Source organism: Palaemon carinicauda, chromosome 38, assembly GCF_036898095.1.
Source record: "Palaemon carinicauda isolate YSFRI2023 chromosome 38, ASM3689809v2, whole genome shotgun sequence".
Classification (NCBI taxonomy): domain Eukaryota; kingdom Metazoa; phylum Arthropoda; class Malacostraca; order Decapoda; family Palaemonidae; genus Palaemon; species Palaemon carinicauda.
The window spans coordinates 34960081-34981639 of NC_090762.1; the positions used below are offsets into that span (position 1 = coordinate 34960081).

General features: G+C 35.3%; 2 protein-coding genes across 2 annotated transcripts in view; both read left to right on the forward strand.

Moving 5' to 3' along the window:
* Positions 1-919, forward strand: part of LOC137630543 (micronuclear linker histone polyprotein-like) — a 3238-nt gene extending 2319 nt beyond the window's left edge. The window contains exon 2 of the mRNA XM_068362060.1: positions 1-919. This exon is cut by the window's left edge and continues 830 nt beyond it. Coding sequence (XP_068218161.1) covers positions 1-774 — 774 coding nt within the window. The 3' untranslated portion in view covers positions 775-919.
* A 7942-nt stretch (positions 920-8861) lies between these two features.
* Positions 8862-21066, forward strand: LOC137630542 (dolichyl-diphosphooligosaccharide--protein glycosyltransferase subunit 1). The gene is made up of 10 exons (XM_068362059.1): positions 8862-9203; positions 13933-14043; positions 14276-14524; positions 14955-15151; positions 15516-15718; positions 18348-18462; positions 18789-18993; positions 19332-19514; positions 20209-20336; positions 20878-21066. The coding sequence occupies exons 1-10, from the start codon at positions 8961-8963 to the stop codon at positions 21032-21034; spliced, it is 1791 nt and encodes a 596-aa protein (XP_068218160.1). The 5' UTR covers positions 8862-8960; the 3' UTR covers positions 21035-21066.
* Positions 21067-21559: the final 493 nt, after the last annotated feature.

Genomic DNA, 21559 nt, shown 5'->3' on the forward strand with positions numbered 1-21559 from the left:
GAAGTTCTGGTAACTGATTCAGAGAGAAGGTCAATTGGAGCAAAAGACAGAAGCTCGCGTATCAGAAATGCTGCTGATGGCTCGAACTCTGGAAGAGGTTATTTGTACACTCATGAGACGGAAAAGGATTCCAGCAGACAAGGATATCTACTTCCAGAGATACCCGTCAAATCTCCCTACTTGACGTCTACTCCAACGCCCAGATCTCAAGAGAAGCAAAAGGAATCATCCTCCAGTTATAGCAATTCACTTCCAGACATCAACAAACACAGATCCACCAGTCAAGGAGGTACCAAAAAACACCCGAACTGGGTGGTGCCTCTCAGTGGCCTTTTGATCCTATCTTCGGAAGAAACTCTCTACATGCTGCTGGGTAACGATTTCGACGGCCTCCTCTCCCAAGATGTCATATCCGACGACGAGCTCTTCCTGGGTGTTAAGGCTCTGGCCCATGCATCGCGAGCCAAGGCAAGCGAAGAGGACATAGTACGACTGGTGAAAAAGATCTGGCAGCCCCACGTCATCCAATTGATCAAGACATTCACTGTGACTGTAGAGAGACTTTATCCTGATAGAGCCGAGAGATACTTCTGGGACCTGGCCGAGTTTCTGGACTTGTACGTCAGTAGGAACATTCATATAGACCAGCTGACTAATCTGATCGACACCTGCTTCATGGAAGTTCTGGCGTTAAGCTATAAGTCCTTTCTGTCAGAGGACATTGTCAAGGTATTCAGAGTGATGCAGGGTCGGACGAAAGAAAAAAGACACTGATAAATTAGGCTTTTCCAGACTTGTTGAAACTTTACCAGTAAAGCACCTTTGGAGTATAATATATCTAAACGATGAGAAGAAAAATCATCCTTTTTTATGTCAGCTACCTCCAAAAATTGGGAGAAATGTCATGGTAGATAGTTACCTGAATAATTAACATCAATTAAAACTGTCATTGCTTCCAGTGCAGAATAAACAAAAGCAATTTTAAACTAGAAAACGTAGCAAGATGGAATACAAACTTAGTGTAAGGAGTTATTGAAATTTCTATAAGGATTACTATACTGATCATCATATTTTTACAGTGGTAGAAATTCTAGAAGCTCCCCAATACTATATATATAAAAAAAACATATATTTTAGAGCACTTGATTGATAACACCATCGGTTATTTTGAAATAGATATTCTCAATTTTCCATATGTCTGGGGTTGGTCGAAGTCAGATGGAAGCTTATGGGTTAAGCAAAGCCATCTTAAATAGCTTCTGAAAACCAGAAAGTTAACAGGTTAACCTCTTGAGCCACAGCCTCTAAAGAAAAGTTTTATATATATATATAAATTCACAAAAACACAATGCTTAGATGTAATAACCATAAGAAAGAAAAATAAAAATACTGAATGAATCCTGACTGGTTTCGTCTTATTACATCGTCAGGAGGACTTATTCGTTAATTGGAAATTTCACAACATACATGGCACAGTGAGAGCAAGAGCATGCTTACAAACCTTTGTAGAACAAAACATCAGAGAAATCGACCGTCTTTATTTATGACACAACACGTCTAAGCCCTCGTGGAAGGAGGTTTTACTAGGCCAGTTTAAGGTTTAAAGGTTTCTCATGAATGGCAGAGGCAAGGGACAGTGACAGTGCCCTAGTTAGTAGGAAAATGTCCTACAGACTGACCATACACACATGATTAGCACCCAAGCCTGCTATCCACCCAAACTAAGACCAGGAGGGCCAGGCAATGGCAAGGTCTCATATCACATGGCCATTTTTTTCCTAGACCTTCTTCAGATAGTTACCTACAATATCTTTATGCTAATAAGTTTATCTTAAATGAGTTTGCAGTCCTGAATATATTGCTGTTGAGGTAAATGAGATTAGGAATGTAAGCAAGAAATTAAAGTAGCCAGGAATTCTATTAGACCAGTGGTTCCCAAACTGGGGGGCGTGAGGACGATACAAGGGGGGCGTGAGGACGATACAAGGGGGGCGTGAGGACGATACAAGGGGGGCGTGAAGTCATCTGCTTGAAATTACTTGTTTAATAAAATAATAAAATTTGCTAATATTCACACTTTTTTCGCTCACTTTGAACCAAATGTTTCGTTTTTAGTTACTGGAATGTACTATTATTTGTTTGAGTGGCTTTCATTATTAAAATGTAATACAAACAGAAATCTATTTTCCTGTACAATGCTAAGAAATAAATGTAAGAATCATTTCATATAAAAAAAAGAGGGGTGGGGACGTACGAGTCTGCTGGAAGCAAAAAGGGGGCGTCAGGTAAGATAGTTTGGGAACCACTGTATTATACCATGCATCAAGATCTTCCAAAAACACCTTCTTTGATAATAGCCATAGAGAAAACTATGCTACAGATAGGGTCATGTCAGATGACCAGTAGTGTCTTCCTCTTTTAGACCTTCAGATAGTTACCTGCTATTTCTTAATAGTAATGCGAGTTTATATTAAATGAAGCTTCATATCCATGTATATCCAGAAACATATACTTACATGAATGCATACACATACAGCATTATTATTATTATTATTATTATTATTATTATTATTATTATTAATTGCAAAGCTACAACCCTAGTTGGGAAAGCAGGATGCTATAAGCCCAGGAGCTCCAACAGGGAAAATAGCCCAGTGAAGAAAGGAAAAGGGAAAATAGAATATTTTAAGAAGAGTAAAAACATTAAAGTAAATATCTCCTATATAAACTATAAAAAAATTTAAAAACAAAGAGGAAGAGAAAAAAGATAGAATAGTGAGCTTGAGTGTACCCTCAAGCAAGAGAGCTCTAACCTAGGGCAGTGGAAGACCATGGTACACAGGCTATGGCACTACCCAAGAATAAAGAACAATAGTTTGAGTGTCCTTCTCTTAGTAGAGCTGCTTACCATAGCTAAAGAGTCTCTTCTACCCTTACCAAGAGGAAAGTGGCCAGTGATCAATTGCAGTGCAGTAACCCCTTGGGTGAAGAAGAATTGTTTGGTAATCTCAATACATAGCGCAGAGGAGAATCTGTAAAGAATAGGCCAGACTATTCGGTGTATGTGTAGGCAAAAGGCAAATGAACCGTAACCAGAGAGAAGGATCCAATGCAGTGCCGTCTGGCCAGTCAAAACACCCCATAACTCTCTAGCGGTAGTATGTCAACGGGCGGATGGTACCCTGGCCAACATACTACAGAATATGCATGCACTCCCACGTACATATCTACATACATATGTATACATGCTATACACATATATAAATGTACCTACATACATGCATATACATTCACACACATACACATACTTTACATACCAATAAACACACACATATACATACATATATATATATATATATATATATATATATATATATATATATATATATATATATATATATATATACAGTATATATATAAATATATATATATATATATATATATATATATATATATATATATATATATATATATATATATACAGTATATATATATATATATATATATATATATATATATATATATATATATATATATACTGTATATACATACACAAACACACACACACACACACACACACACACACATATATATATATATATATATATATATATATATATATATATATATATATATATATATGTGTGTGTGTGTGTGTGTGTGTGTGTGTGTGTGTGTGTGTTTGTGTATATATATATATATATATATATATATATATATATATATATATATATATATATATATATAATCCAACCTACAAGCACTAAAACATATCCACATATGTATAACCAATTATACATACTACATTTCAAGGTACTTTAATTTTTTGCCTACAGTCCTAATCTCATTTACTTCATCAACAATACATTCAGGACTGCAAACTCATTCAAGATAAACTCGTATTAGTTATTGTAAAAATACTGTAGGTAACTATCTGAAAGTCTAAAAATGAAAAAAACATGGCCATCTGATATGAGATTTTGCCATTGCCTGGCCCTCCTTGTCTTAGCTTGGGTGGAGATGAGGCCTGGATGCTGATCATTAGTATATATGGTCAGCCTGGCATTGTCACTGTGCCTTGCCTCTGCCATTCATGAGCAACCTTTAAATCTTAAAACCTTCTCCGAGGGCCTAGAAATGTTGTATCATAAATAAAGGCGGTCGATTTCTTTGATGTTTTGTTCTACAAATGTTTGTATGTATGTTCGTGCTCTCACTGTACTAAATATATTGTAAAAATTTTCAATCAATGATTTAGTCTTTTTGACGATGTTGTGAGACGAAACCAGACAGGATTCACTTAGTATGTTCCTATTTTCCTTGTGGTTTATATATATATATATATATATATATATATATATATATATATATATATATATATATATATATATATATATACGGTATATATATATACATATATATATATATATATATATATATATATATATATATATATATATATATATATATATATACGGTATATATATATATACATATATATATATATATATATATATATATATATATATATATATATATATATATGAAATATTTTCTACAAATACCGTATATAAGTTATCCAAAGGACTCTCTCTCTCTCTCTCTCTCTCTCTCTCTCTCTCTCTCTCTCTCTCTCTCTCTCTCTCTCTCTACTCCTAATGTTTACCTTTCTATAACAATATTGATAATCAAATGAATGGATACCCACACACACACACACACACACACACACACACACACACACACACACACACATATATATATATATATATATATATATATATATATATATATATATATATATATATGTATGTATCATCATCATCATCATCATCATCAATGTATTCGATAACTATTCTGTCTGCGAATTAGTAAACTCATTATTATTAATTTTGTGAAAGAACAAGACTTTCCAAAAAAAAAATTATTTTTCTCTTTTTTTCCACTAGAGCTGGCTTGGTAAAGCCACTGGATTGCCAATCTTTTCGACCTCTGCATAATATGTACTTACTGTTTAGCATAACAAAGGTTTTTATTGGTGAGAAAAGTTTATGGAGTCATTTTATATCTTTACTGTTTTTAGAACAATGGAATAGTAGGACTCATAAGAATGGAAATATATGCGATTAATTATTGCATTGATTGATTATTAATTCTCAAATTGTTATCCATTACAAATGGACTGTTAATATTTAAATTTCAGTTCGTAAATTAATGATTCATTTTAATACCACTCTTCTTTTAATAAATTATTCAAAAGACTTTATTCCGCAATACAGCATAGGTAAAAAAAAAAAACATTTCTGCCTTCTCGATTCGAAGTCTACTGTAGGCCTATGACCCTTCGCATTGTCTTATAAACCAACGTAGAAATAATGCTGAAAACTATTATGAATACTAGCTACTTAAGCCTATGTTCAGGCTAAGTTGGTCTAACCTTTCCTTGATATCTTGAATAATTTGTGTATTTTGATTTACCTTCAATCGCACCCTTACTTATTTGAAATCTCAATTTCATAATTATTCATACAAAATAGAAATAATTAAAAGAGAATATCACAAGGTAAGTTACATAATAAACTATATTAAAAAATACTTACCATTACCCAAAATAGTTTTGTCGCACCCACGAAATTTTAGTCCTTGGAAAGTCCTCCTGCAAGAAATTGAAAACTCAATGAGCGAATCTCATTTTCTATAATAAAAACAGATTTTTCTAAGGCTATCGTCTCAATATGAGTCTAGTTCTCGGCTCAGTATAGAGAACACGATGGAGAACCAAAGTAATAGGACTATGTCTAGGTGCACCATATTATTTTTATATCATTCTAGAAGTGAGGCTTCCGTATAAGACTACTGTACTGTACTTTACTGAAATGAAATATAACCAGTTTGGAGAGTTGACAGGAACTTACATAAAATACTGAGAAAAAAAATCAAGTCTTTTATTCTCCTGGTTAAGAAGTATGAACAGATTACTTAACCTGTCTACCTCAGATAGCGCCTTCAATATTTGGGGACTGACAATTCAATATGCCATGAACAAGGCACTACAGAGTGCTAAACCTTACTTATATCTGATGTATATTATATTTCCCCTTTAATTTCTATCTACCTGACTGGCCAACTTCCTCTTTCAGTTAAAGTTATACTTCATGCAAACCTAGTGTGACTCACTGTCTCGCAATAATAATAATAATAATAATAATAATAATAATAATAATAATAATAATAATAATAATAATAATAATAATAATAATACAACTAGGAGAAGACCCTTTCTTAGGTAAGTTTCATTAAAGATGATTGCTGCCTCAGTAGCGTTAATTTTTCAGCCGAATTATTCTATTGCTTGTATTCTTCCTCTTTCGTCAGTCCTGTCTTCTGCCAGTAACTGTGCTATGTTAGTTATTGGTAGGGGAGAGCAAAATACATAGAAAAATATCTATAATTTTATTAAAAGTAAACTTGTCAAGACCAGCACAATGAAGTATGGCTGCTAAGCATTACGACGGGAGGGCACCAAGTGTCTCCTCTCATCATCAGGCAAAGTTTTGGATGGCTGGTCATATCAGTCGCTGGTCACTGATTGGTCCTCGTGAGCAGTCTGTACCTGGTCTAGGAAGATGTTGGTCTACCATTAGCTGAGGCACTCACCTGGACAGGTTCCATCGCAATTAGGCCGCTATTCTACTCAAAATCCTTGAAATTGGGTGAGTGTGTTAATAAGCAAACACGTTGTCTGAGCGGGGCTTGGAGTCAGGCAGGTTGTTCTGCCGCTCAGAGTCCGGGTCTGGTGAGTCCAAGGCTGCTTGCTAATTGCCTGAGGCGTTTGCCATGAGCGTTTCAGTCTTATAAGGGCCCATACACGTTCAAAAAAAGCGTCAAAATTATCCTCTTGAACCCCATCCTTAAGAGTGAGGAGCTGGTGGGTCTTAATAGCTCCCTGTTGGACATGGAAGGATAATCTTTTGGTGAGTCTCATCGTTGTCATTCCAATGTAACGGTTGGGTCATCCACGGACAGGTCATTGATATACAATTGAGCTTCTTTATTCTTCATATTTTTTTTCCTTTAATAAAACTCCGTTATTCCTGTAACTGTCATGTTAGTCATCGGTAGTGGAGAGCAAAATGCATAAAAATCTATAATTTTGCTAAAAGTAAACATATCAAGATTAGCACATTACCGAGGACTAACAGAAATTACTGGCAGAATGCAGTACTGACAAAAGAAGCAAAATACAAGTAATATAAAACTCAACTACAAAATTAACACAACTGAGGCAATGCTAATAATAATAATAATAATAATAATAATAATAATAATAATAATAATAATAATAATAATAATAATAATAATAATAATAATAATAATAATAATATGGAAGAAAATTATGATACTGATGAATTTTAGTTTGAGATAATTACACAATCAATTCAAATATGGACAGAGCTCTCAACAATGCTAAAAAACACCAATGAGATAAAAAAAATATATAATGAAAATACGACAAAACTTTATAGGGGATATTCAGGTGAACTGCAACAATAAAATAAACAGAGAAGACATTCAAAGAAAGATATTAGCTGATAAGTGTGATGGCACAAGGCCAACTTATTCTAAATAATATTTTGGAAAATCGTGGAACATGGAAGGAAAATTTGTACGCAGAATATGACTGATTTTCGGATCTTTCTAATCGGGCAGATGAATCAGTGGAACTTCGGAAGTTTAAACATGCAGCGAATGGTTTTATGTTGAATAGGCTGACACAAGTTTCTATAGTATATATGTGACAGATCTATTTTAACGTATTAACAGATTTTCAAATATTTCAAACTAATCATTTATTACTTTTCATGCAGTTTATTTATTTCCTTTCCTCGCTAGGCTATTTTCCCCACGTTGGAGCCTCTGAGCTTATACCATCCTCCCTTTCCAAATAATAATAATAATAATAATAATAATAATAATAATAATAATAATAATAATAATAATAATAATAATAATAGGCCTAAAGGAACAAGATATAGTCGTAGGTATGTTGCAAAATCTCAGACAATGCATCTAAAAGATGAATGTAAAAATGCCATACATTCCACAATAGGTTGCCAAAACTGATAATAAGGTATTATCCAAATTGATTTCAAGGTAGAAAGGGGTAAAATAAAGAATTAAGATTTTCATTTAGAATGTTGTTTAGAGTACAGGAATGAAAGCTTTATTGCAGTAATATGTATCAGCTCTGAAAGGTTGCACCCATTTATTAAGTGATAGAGTTGCCGCAAACCTATTTTGTAGAGTGGGCGGTTAAGAGCCAGGAACTGATAATTTGAATATTAAAGATTGGTAAATTCATGAATTTACCAATCTTCCATATATTCAAGTTATTAGTCCCTGGTTCTTGCATATACAGTTTTCGTGCAGCAACTAAAGAAGAGCTGACACATGGCATTCCACGTCTCTCTCGTTACCATAGCAACCATAGATGTTCAGCTGGAATACAGCCAATACATTGAATTATGGAAATTAAACATGAAATTACCAAATAGATACCAATAAAGAAATAATTTGCCACATCAAACGCAAATCACATTATGGGGAATTGGATGTGATCAGCTCGTGAGCAAAGGAGATTGCTTGTGACATCCAACTGGGTAAATATCCTAAAATTTTATATTGTAAAAAATATATTAATTATAAATATAATTATTTATGGATTTAATCTATAATTTTTCTAAACATATACTATAATATGTTAAATCAACTGGGTTATAATGTTCTGGATATTATTTTTGTATCATACACAACAGTTCCAAACTGCTGCTAATAGTTTAAATGAACGTTACTGTATGTTGTCAGCCGTTGGTTGGTCGTCGACCGGCGAATAAAATCTTTCATTTGGGGAGGACCAAAACAAACCACACAACTCTGTCGTGGTTCGCGTTTCATTCATAATGAATTTACTAGGTCCTTCCGTACTCCTCGCCTTAGTGATACTAAGTGTTTCGGCGACGTACGACAACATAAATAAGGATATCGTCAACAAAAAGATAGAAAGGAAGGTTGATATATCGACGCAAGTCGTGAAGATAAGCAACAAAATCACCTTGGAGAATGGGGGTTCAGGAGCTGTCAAATCTTTCCTTTTGTCTATTACCAAGGAGGAGAAGGATACATTGGCTTTTATGAACGTAATGGTAAGTATTATAGGCGTATTATCTACTAATGATTAGGGAAATTGGAACAGAGCTGTCCTAAAAATATATTTTTCCGTATGGTACCGGTTATAGTAGGAAACCGGTATTCTTGACCAAGCCAAGTTTTCATGGTTTTATTATACGTCCCAGAAAGTTATATATTGAACAGAAAAGATTTGTTTTACCATTATTTATCATTTTCCCCATCCTAAACACCCGGTTCCCACTGTGGCCCCCCTTATCGACTGATATATTAGGGTATATCCCGGAATTTTTTAGCCCCAAGAAACGAACATCATTTTCGAAGAAAACTTTATTTTCTTATAGGTAAAAGCTATTGGTTTGGTTTTTATAGAAAATGCCCTGGAATTATAATAAAACCCCCACGTTTGGTATCTCAAAACCGGTAAGTGATCAGGGCTTTGGGTACCCATGAAAATAAGGTTGCATTCACCTTGCTACGTTGGTGGGTAATCTGTGTAAAAAGTAGATTCTCACACACTGAACTACAATTGTAACTAACTGGGGTGGAAGTAGGCTTCAGAATTATGGTAAATAATCACTAATACAATATTCCTAATGAAACTAAGAATTGTTCCTGGTGTATTTATTGTACTTGGGAAACCTTTGTACAGTATTTGGAGGCAGACCAGGTTAGTAATTGAAATTTGGGTAAAGATATACTTTGTCACAAAATTCTTGAAGAAGGATTAGTGTTGCTGGTGTATTTATTGGTACTTTGGGGTAGTGTGTATGTGGTTGGGTTACTGATTTATTATCCTCCAAAATACTTGGCTAACGTGCATAGCGCAACAAGTAGCGTTTGCTAAAACAGATGAGCAATTGATTAATGTTTAATTGCAAATGAAGTGAGGCATGGTGGAGTGAACAAGTAGAGTTTGCTAGAACAGATGAGCAATTGATTAATGTTTAATTGCAAATGAAGTGAGGCATGGTGGAGCGAAGACCATTAAGTGAATAATTAGCGTTGGTTCATTAACCAACATACCTGGATTGTCGTTTTCTATGCGAGCATCAGACCTGGTAACCCTATGTTCTACACAGACTATTCTAGTGCAAGTAATTGAGGTAAACTATATTCTACAAATTTAGGCATTTTAGAATTTCCGAAGTCATGATTGGAAAACTGCATGGTAATAGTTTACTACAGCACGCTCTCCATTTACTCCAAAATAATGCAATCCTGCAGTTCTCATCTTCTTGCACAGTAATTAGATGGTTATTTAAATTCTGGGAAAGCAATAATTAGCAAGATATGTTGAGGAAGGGGGAAGGGTTTAGAAAAAGAAAATAGCGTGGTTTCCTCTCTGAACGACCAGGAACTGATATCGTCAACATAGTCAACCAAACAGAATTCGTGATGCCAGAGTACATTTGATATACAGTACTATATATTCAAAATATACTCAATTGAACATTGAGTTATAACTCAAAAGTGTCACTATTTGTAAATTGCATATTTTATGGACACTTTTGAGTAATTAATCCATTTTCAATTAAGTATATTTTGAATATACAGTATATCAAATGAACGCTGGCATCACGAATTCTGTTTGGTTGACTATGTTGACATGTCAGTTCCAAGTCGTTTGGTGAGGAACCCGAGCTATTTTCATTTTATAACCCCCATCCTCAACATATCTTGCTACTTATTGCTTTCTCAGGATTTAAATAACCTTCTAATTACTGTGCAAGAAGATGAGAACTGCAGGATTGCATTATTTTTTAGTAAATGGAGAGCGTGGTGTTGTAAACAATTACCAACTACATTTTATAAGGGAAACAAGCACTGTTGTCATACTGGAACCAAAGCAAAGGTTAAAAAAAATGGCTTCTGTAAAACAACATCCGGGAACTTGTGCAGACACATTTGGAAGCTCCTTATTGGCTAAAAAGAAAAATGCCAGGTTATGATTACATCATACAAAGAACTGAATAGCTGAAAAAAGTTAATCCAATAAACGCAGGCCCAGTAACTTTGTCTGTCTCACAAAAAGTAAAAAATTTACTTAGAAAAGGAAAATGGTGCTCTCATTCTAATCAATTATTATTACTAGCCATGCTACAGTCCTAGTAGGAAAAGGAGTATCTATTGTAATCTCTCTCTCATTCTCAACCCCCATCACTGGCACCTCAACACCTGCAACAGCAATTATATCTGCCTCCTTTTTATCCTCGTTCAGTAAACTTTCAAAATATTCCACCCATCTTTTCCTTGCCTCCTCTCCTTTTAACAACCTTCCATTTCCATCTTTCACTGTCTCTTGCATTCTTGAGCCAGCCTTCCTTACTCTCTTCACTTCTTTCCAAAACTAATTATTCTCTTCATATGAATGACCTAATCCCTGACCCAACCTCAGGTCAGCTGCCCTCTTTGCCTCACGTACCTTGCGCTTTACTTCTACATTTTTCTCTTTATACTTTTCATACTTTTCTATACTATTACTCTGCAGCCATTCTTCAAAAGCCCTCTTTTTCTCTTCCACTTTACCTTCACTCCTTCATTCCACCATTCACTGCCCTTCCTCATGCTGCCTCCAACAACCTTCTTTCCACACACATCACTTGCAATCCCAACAAAATTTTCTTTTACTAACTTCCACTCCTCTAAATTGCCAGTTTCTCTTGCTTTCACTTCATCATATATCATTTTCAACCTTTCCTGATATTTACTTTTTACCCCCGGTTTTATTAGCTCTTCAACCCTCACTAGCTCCCTTTTACATCCACCTGCCCTATTCCCCCATTCTTTTGCTGCAACTAACTTTCCTTCCACCAAAAAATTATCAGACATACCGTTAGCCATACCCCTAAACACGTGCATGTCTTTCAATCTTCCAAACATTCTTTTAGTTATCAATACAATCCATTAATGCCCTTTCTACTACTCTTCCATTTGCCACTCTTACCCATGTATACTGTACTTATTTTTATCTTTCTTTTTGAAAAAGCTATTACTTATCACCATCTCTTGCTCAACACACATATCTACCAGTCTCTCACCACTCTCATTTTCACCTGGTATGCCATACTTCCCAATGACACCTTCTACCTCTCCAGCGCCCACTCAAGTATTTAAGTCACCCTTGACAACTACATAATTCCTTCTAACCAGTCCTTCTACACACCTAGTTAATTCATTCTAGAACTCATTCCGCTCTTCTTCACTTTTCTCACTACCTGGCCCATACGCACTGACAAACGCCCAACATTCCCTACCCAACCTAACCCTTATTCACATTAACCTAGATGATATCTCCTTCCATTCCACTACTTTACCTGTCATCCATTCACTCAGCAATAAAGCCACACCCTCTCTCGCTCTTCCCCTTTCGATCCCAGACACTCTACCAGACATTTCACCAAACATCACTTCACCCTTTCCTTTTATCTTCGTCTCACACAAGGCTAATACATCCATCCTTCTATTTCTAAACATACTTCCAATTTCACATCTTTTACTCTCTATCGTACTACATCCACGCACATTCAAACACCCCAAAACTAGAGTGCGGGGAGCAGTCACTCTCACCCCAGCTCCATCTCTTTGTCGATGTCTCACAGGATGTAGATACAGGAGAGGAGGTTCCTAGCCCCCTCGTCCCGTCCCTTTTAGTCGCCTCTTACGGCACGCAGGGATAACGTTGGCACTATTCTTGTTTTTATGCCCCTGCGGCCACAGGGGGCATATAGATATTCAGTATATTTTATGTTCATATGCTATAAGCATAATGCCAATACAATTGTACAGAAGATGAAGAAGGTTACGTATGCTGGAGGGAGACTCACAAACAAATTTTATATAAAAGTTGGAAAAAATAAATTACAACAAATTTTCCAGTTATATGAAATGGCTGACTGGTTCATAAGTTAGTACTGTATTTACAGTATTAGAAAAAAAAGATTAACTCAAAGATTTCGTTTAAGTCTGTAGTTGACAAATAAGAAAAGCTCTTTGGATATGCCCAATGAGGGATTGATAGAAGGGACCTTATAACGATAGGAAGATGAAGTGAAAGTAGAACATCAAGTAGAGAGGGTTTCCTTTTACACAGTGACGGTCCTGTTGGCATAACGTCTGGACCTGGCCTTTCATGTGCGTGTCATGATCATATTAGCCATGATACTACCTCAATAAGCATTCCCATTGTTTATACTGTAAAGTAATTCGGGGAAAAAAAAAAAAGTTTGGTGATTGGGGGGAAATTTAACCCTTGTACCCCCTAGGTAAGGTTAAATTTTGAGCACATTTTGCTTTACAGTATATTTTTTTTAAATTGCTCTAACAGCCTTAATTTTTGTCATAGAAAGGTCAGGTTGATCTCATTCTTTTGGAAAATGCCTGAAGTTTCTCAAAGTTATAAAAAAATATGCAAAAACATGTAAAAAACAGTGGTTTGCAAGAACGTACCGGTACGTCCATTGGGGGTGAAAGGTATAATAAGGAGATTTCAATTTTTTTAAGGTTCATATAGTGAAGAAGACTGAGAAAGAGGGAGAAAAAACAAGATTAGCAAACTTTAAATTATTTAAAAACTACTAAGGGTTGACATTAGGTAATTCTTAAGAGATATTTTTGGTGGATTATTATGTGTTGCCAGTGCTTAAAGGAAATTACACTATGTTGTAGGCATAGACTGTACAATTGGTTAAGGTAATATTACAGTAATTTTGACTTAAGATAATGTATAGCATTAATAATTTTCAGACCAGTGGTTCCAGTCTCAAGTTTGCAGAAACCAAAGTACAAGAATTCCAAGATGTATTTTTCTACAAGGTGGAATTGAAAGATGCACTTCAGCCAGGCAAGACAGTCAATGTACGTTTTCAATAAATTTTTGTTAAAAAAAAAAAAAATTTAAACATGTAAATAATGGAGTCTATTTAGTAAAATGTTATATTCTGCTCTTCTAAGTAATGTTTCATTTTTTCTGAGCTTTATATCTAGTTTTCCTTCAAATTTATTAAATGACCATATGTGACAAGCAATATTCATATCTATATTGGATCTTACTACTTTGCTTCTGTTTACCAGTATTTTTAAATTTCAGGTTGAGGTGGAACTTCTTTTAACCCACCTACTGGAAGCTTACCCAGCTTTGATACAGCAGGGAGAAAAACAATTAGTAAGATACAAAGGCAATCACTATGTGCTCACACCATACGCTACCACTTCCCAGACAACCACTGTGACGCTCTCATCACCAAACATAGAAAATTACTCTCGCCTCAAACCAACTTCCCACACGGATACATCCATCACTTACGGCCCTTACGAAGGAGTTGCAGCTTTTTCTGTGGTAAGTGTTATTTATTTGGATTTCTGTTCGATATTTGTGCTGTAAAAAGAAATGAGAACTTACAAATTACAAACTTAATAGGTTCCGAGAAGCGGTTTGTAAGTTAAATATCGTTACATTTTGGCCTAGGGTAGGCCTAACCTAACTCCCATGCCTTTGATTTTCAGCTACAAAAGTCAACAAATAGTCCTGTTTCATATGAAATATATATCAGGTTATTGCAAATGTTGTTTTGCTTACTGCATTAAATGATATAATATTTTATTACAATATTTCTTTTTATCATATTACAGTATGTAAACTTTAGATACAATATCCGAGATTTATTATTTCAGTTAGATTTGTTTGTATCAGTGAATGTTAGTAAGTTGAGGACCTTATGTATCTTAAATTCTTTGACCTCTGTAGTTTATTTTTTTAATGATTTCAGGATCCCATGAGTATTCATTATGAAAATAATGCACCCTTCCTCACTGTCACAAGACTAGAACGTGTTATTGAGGTTTCACACTGGGGTAACATCGCAGTTGAAGAGACCATTGATGTCCTTCATACTGGTGCTAAACTCAAAGGTTCTTTCTCAAGATATGACTTCCAGAGAGAACATAACAGCTATTCTAGCATCAAGTAAGTTGTACAGTATGTGCAAGGGGCTTTCTGAGAGAATGTAGGTCCTGTGGAATAGTTCTAATATTTTTTTTAAGTCTTGTGTCATATATAATCTTTTGGTCCATTCATTGCTTCACTGTATGCTATGGAATGGGGTTCAGCACTTTCTGATCATTTGTCTTGGCAAATGTGAAATTTTGAGTCATATTTAATGTAATGGTCACATTTCATTTGCTTTCTTTCCAGTTAGAGTTCTCTCCTTTTCATTCTTCTCTTTCTCCTTGTAAACTTTTCTACCATCACTTCCTTAAATTCGTCAGACATGACATCATCGTCATACAGCTTCCTCTGTTCTTATACATACGATCCAATTTTGTTTCAGATCTTTTAAGACTGTCTTGCCTGCATCAGCCAAGGACTTGTATTACCGTGATGAGATTGGCAACATCTCAACTTCACACATGCGTGTCCTTGACGATGCTGTGGAGTTAGATTTAAGGCCACGATTCCCATTGTTTGGAGGGTGGAAAACCCATTACAAAATTGGCTACAACGTCCCATCTTACGAGTATTTGTACACGTCAGGTAAGTTGGAATTATGTTGAAAGCATTTGCATAGAACCTATTAATGTTCACCTTTTGAATGCCATTGGGTGTATTCTATAACCTGATATTTCTACTCCTTTTGGTACCATTAGACATTTTAAGTCCTATTATTACCAGGATTTACCTCATATTTGCACATAAGAAAATTTTGCAAAATGTAAACTTGTACTTCAATTGATAAGAAATTTATTCAGCTATGCAATAGAAATAGTGGTAAAATGTTATGTCCTGTAGGTTTTATGGTAACATGACTTGAGGAAAATGTCCCCAAAAAAAGTGTCAGGGGGGCTGGTGTTCAAAAGAGCCAAGATATTTATGACAAAGTTATTTATCAGATCCTTATTGAATTGTTTTAATTGCTATTACCTTACAATCTTAGATATGTTCATTAGTGTATTGGTCGTTATCCATTCATTTCCAATGTCGTTTAAATAAGCTTTCCATTACTGTAGTTCTTTAACCCTTTCAATCACACCTACTAAAAATCTGTTTCCCTAGGCCAATTTTGAGGATGTCAACTAATTTTATCATTAAAAGTATTGGCACCAAAGGATTAAAAGTATGTCTGAATCAATTTCCTTTTCACTGCTATATGGTTTTACATAATGTCTATCTATCTATATACCAAGGCACTTCCCCCAATTTTGGGGGGTAGCCGACACCAACAATGAAACAAAACAAAAAGGGGACCTCTACTCTCTATGTTCCTTCAGCCTAATCAAGGACTCAACCAAGTTCAGCTGGTACTGCTAGGGTGCCACAGCCCAACCTCCCACATTTCCACCAAAGATGAAGCTTCATAATGCTGACTCCCCTACTGCTGCTACCTCCGCGGTCATCTAAGGCCCCGGAGGAAGCAGCAGGGCCTACTGGAACTGCGTCACAATCGCTCGCCATTCATTCCTATTTCTAGCACGCTCTCTTGCCTCTCTCACATCTATCCTCCTATCACCCAGAGCTTTCTTCACACCATCCATCCACCCAAACCTCGGCCTTCCTCTTGTACTTCTCCCCTCAACTCTTGCATTCATCACCTTCTTTAGCAGACAACCATTTTCCATTCTCTCAACATGGCCAAACCACCTCAACACATTCATATCCACTCTAGCCGCTAACTCATTTCTTACACCCGTTCTCTCTCTCACCACTTCGTTCCTAACCCTATCTACTCGAGATACACCAGCCATACTTCTCAGACACTTCATCTCAAACACATTCAATTTCTGTCTCTCCATCACTTTCATTCCCCACGACTCCGATCCATACATCACAGTTGGTACAATCACTTTCTCATATAGAACTCTCTTTACATTCATGCCCAACCCTCTATTTTTTACTACTCCCTTAACTGCCCCCAAAACTTTGCAACCTTCATTCACTCTCTGACGTACATCTGCTTCCACTCCACCATTTGCTGCAACAATAGACCCCAAGTACTTAAACTGATCCACCTCCTCAAGTAACTCTCCATTCAACATGACATTCAACCTTGCACCACCTTCCCTTCTCGTACATCTCATAACCTTACTCTTACCCACATTAACTCTCAACTTCCTTCTCTCACACACCCTTCCAAATTCTGTCACTAGTCGGTCAAGCTTCTCTTCTGTGTCTGCTACCAGTACAGTATCATCCGCAAACAGCAACTGATTTACCTCCCATTCATGGTCATTCTCGCCTACCAGTTTTAATCCTCGTCCAAGCACTCGAGCATTCACCTCTCACCACTCCATCAACATACAAGTTAAACAACCACGGCGACATCACACATCCCTGTCTCAGCCCCACTCTCACCGGAAACCAATCACTCACTTCATTTCCTATTCTAACACATGCTTTACTACCTTTGTATAAACTTTTCACTGCTTGCAACAACCTTCCACCAACTCCATATAACCTCATCACATCCCACATTGCTTCCCTATCAACTCTATCATATGCTTTCTCCAGATCCATAAACGCAACATACACCTCCTTACCTTTTGCTAAATATTTCTCGCATATCTGCCTAACTGTAAAAATCTGATTCATACAACCCCTACCTCTTCTAAAACCACCCTGTACTTCCAAGATTGCATTCTCTGTTTTATCCTTAATCCTATTAATCAGTACTCTACCATACATAATGTATTTTGTAAATAAAAGTATACATGTAAATTGTGATGATAAAATTCCTGGAAATTACTGGATGTACTATTTCATTTTGTTTGTCTTCCTCTTTTTATTTTGAAGTTTTTATCCTCTTTTTATTTTCAAGTTTTCAGTTTTATATATGAAAGATTTATTTTAATGTTGTTGTTTTTAAACTTCTCTAGTAGCTATTCCTTATTTCCTTTCCTCACTAGGTTATTTTTCCCTGTTGGAGCCCTTGGTCTTATAGTATCCTGCTTTTCACACTAGGGTTGTAGCTTAGCAAGTAATAAGAATAATAAGTCTCTCAACATTTGTTATTTTAAATATTTTGCACTTTATCGAATGGTAATTTTACATGCATTAGACAATGTCTCCCTTATTTGTACTTCAGTAACTCTGCCTGTACTTGTACTGTATTGGCATCATATGACTATGTTTTCAATAAAAAAAAATGTATTTTTTTTTTTTCTATTAGGTGATGACTACATTTTGAAAATGAGGATTCTCGACCATGTTTTTGATGACGTAATTGTTGACGAGCTGGTAGTGAGGGTCACTTTACCAGAAGGGGTTCGGAACATTGTAATCGAGTAAGTAAAGATTTTGAATTTGTATGCTCTTGTACTGTTATTCTTTTAGTATACGTCTTCTTATTAAAGATAATATCAATTACAGTAGCCATTTAAGTATCATGTACCAGAGTCTTTTAGGAAATTTGATTTATCATCAATTGCTCCTCTTTATTTCTTGCCTAACTTCAGTTGGGTGTATTTGAGAACTGCTATTTCCACCATTTTCCTTTTTCTTCTAATTAAACACTGCTATTGATAATTTGTTCTTGAGCGATATCGCCCACTTTTAATGTATAGTATTTGTGTTATCTATTTAATATTAAGTATTTTTTTTACACTTCCAGAACACCATACCCCGTCGAACAGTTGCCAGACTCCTTACATTTCACATACCTGGATACCATAGGCCGACCTGTGGTAACAATTACCAAGAAAAATCTTGTAGAGAGTCATATTCAAGACTTTACACTTCATTACAAGTTTCCAGCTATCATCATGCTTCAGGAACCACTGCTTGTGGTCGTTGCATTCTTTATTCTGTTCATCTCGGTAAGTTCTGCTTTGTTTATTATTCTTGTGTGGTGGTTACCAGTTTGGTAGTTGTGTACATAATATAATGCCGTTATTGACAGGGATGTTCCAAGATGCTTTCTTTTTATTATCCAAGTTATTCTTTAGGTGATAAATCTTCTATACATTATATAGATTTTATCTAAGTTATCTTTTATATGAGAAATCTCAAGCTTTTTTTTATTAAAATATTTTTTAAACCAGGTCACTGGTTATTATCTCAAACAAATATATCAAAATGTAAAGGCCTATTTTGGAAAAAGGAGAAATTTAATTTTTCTAATTATAAATGGATGATTTCTATTCATTTTCTAAAGGTTATTTTGTACGTACGCCTTGACTTGACTTTAAGTAAGGATGATGCCACCGAAGCTAAAATGAGGGTATCGTCACATTGCGAGTTGGTACACTCCCACCACGACAAACGCGCTCGGCTTTACGAGAAGCTTGAAGAAGAGCTACAGAAGTTGAAGAGCTCAAAGGATATAGTTCAGTCACAGGTAACGTATCTGGTTTATGTGTTTGTTGTCCCAACGTGTTTTAAATGCCACCTCAGTATTTTGAAAGTTATTTTTGTTTTTGAGTACGGAGGTTTTCATAAAATATTTATAATTTTCATTTTTTTTTCAATTCTTATCATTGACTTCTATTATTTTGGGTATATTGTATTTTATAAAAACTCTGGTTACTGTGCTTAAGAAGAGTAACATCATCAAAATAAATATCAAGTAATAATAATAGTAAACAATAAAAACTTTATCAAAACAGGAAGAGAAATAAGATAGAATAGTGTGCCAGAGTGTACCCTTAAGCAAGAGAACACTAACCCAAGACAGTGGAAGACCATGGTACAGAGGCTATGGCACTACCCAAGACTAGACAACAATGATTTGATTTTGGAGTGTCCTTGTCCTAAAAGAGCTGCTTACCATAGCTGAAGAGTCCCTTCTACCCTTACCAAGAGGAAAGTGGCCTCTGAATAAATACCGTGCAGTAACCTCTTGGGTGAAGAATTATTGTTTGGTAATCTCAGTATTGTCAGGTGTATGAGGACAGAGGAGAAAATGTAAAGACTCGACTATCAAGCAGTAGTATCTCAACGGGTAGCTGTTGCCCTAGCCAACCTACTACCTACAAAAATTACCAAAATTGTTTCAAGAATTTCATTATTCTCTCTTGTTTATCTCCTTACAGACTGCCACCAGAAAGCTTTTCAATAGTATTCGTGATGAGACCCAGGTGATCAACGATCTGGCCATCAAGATTCGTCAGGATAATGTGGAATATGCTGATAAGGTTTCAGAACTGCAGAAGTTGGATAAGTGAGTACTTTGCAAGTTAAAGAACATTGGCTAAGATTTTCAACTGGTTGCTTAATTGTTAGTCTGGAAATACCACTAAATGCTTCGACCTTGTATTTCATTATTTGGTGTATTGTTATTCTTACTGTACATTAGGTACTAAGCAAAGGGAAATATTCAGTGTGGTCATCTTGCATTGGACTTTAACGTACCTTTTTTTGTCCATCTGCTGCTGGTTTTTTTTTTTTTTTTTTTTTTTTTTCTCTCTCTCCAGCTTAGTTCAACTTTATACAGTAGAGGACAGTTCAATATTCCTCTCATTTGAGGTTCCTTTTTAGTGTTTGTTTAGAAGCAATCCAGGAAGGACTGAGCTTTGATATCAGTCTAATTTTTATGAGGGTGTAGAAGCTCTAGAGCATGGGTGAATGTACACCACTGTATACCTTTGAAAGAATGTCAAAGTATTGTCAGTTTTTCTAGAATTTTTTCCTTGGCTCAATTAAATTAATTATTGAAAGTACAATTATTAATAACACCCTAATCACATTATTGATTTTTTCAGGGTTTTGCGGGATAGTGTGAACCAGCAGCTGACCAATGTAGAGAAATTAGTCGCTGGCAAGATGAGCAAGCCCCAGTATATGGAGGCAGATGGGCCCCTGCACAAGAAAAAAGAAGAGGCATTAGAGAAAACAAAAAATCTTCTTGGAAACATTTAACAGACTTGCCTCTGGTGGTAGAAAATAGCTCTTTAATAATGTGGAAAATTTGTGCAACTTTCTACAGCTGTCTTTGTTATGGGATTTATAATTATTCAAAGTAATTAAGGGTTATTCCATAGAATATTTGTTCTTCCATTTAAATTTTGGATGGATATCTGCAAATTACATGTATTACTGAAGATTGCTATAGTCTACAGCAGTGATTGCAGTTTTGTGAATGGACTGCATCACGTCATGTACATTGCCTGTCTCATTTTATGAGACTTTGCACTTATTTGCTAAGGAAAACCAGGATTTTATTAGGTTTTTTTTTCTAATGGTTGGTAGTGTTTGTGCTTCATTGTTTTGTTTTTATTGCTATTACAAAGTTAGCAACATTCCTGACAGAGGACATTTTGCCATGTCTTTTCTTTTTATAAAAAAATATGCTTAGTAAATTATTGTCGATTCTCTATAATGCCTATTTACAGACTTGAGTATTATAGAAAAATTCATCAATAAAGAAAAATAAATACTTCTGCA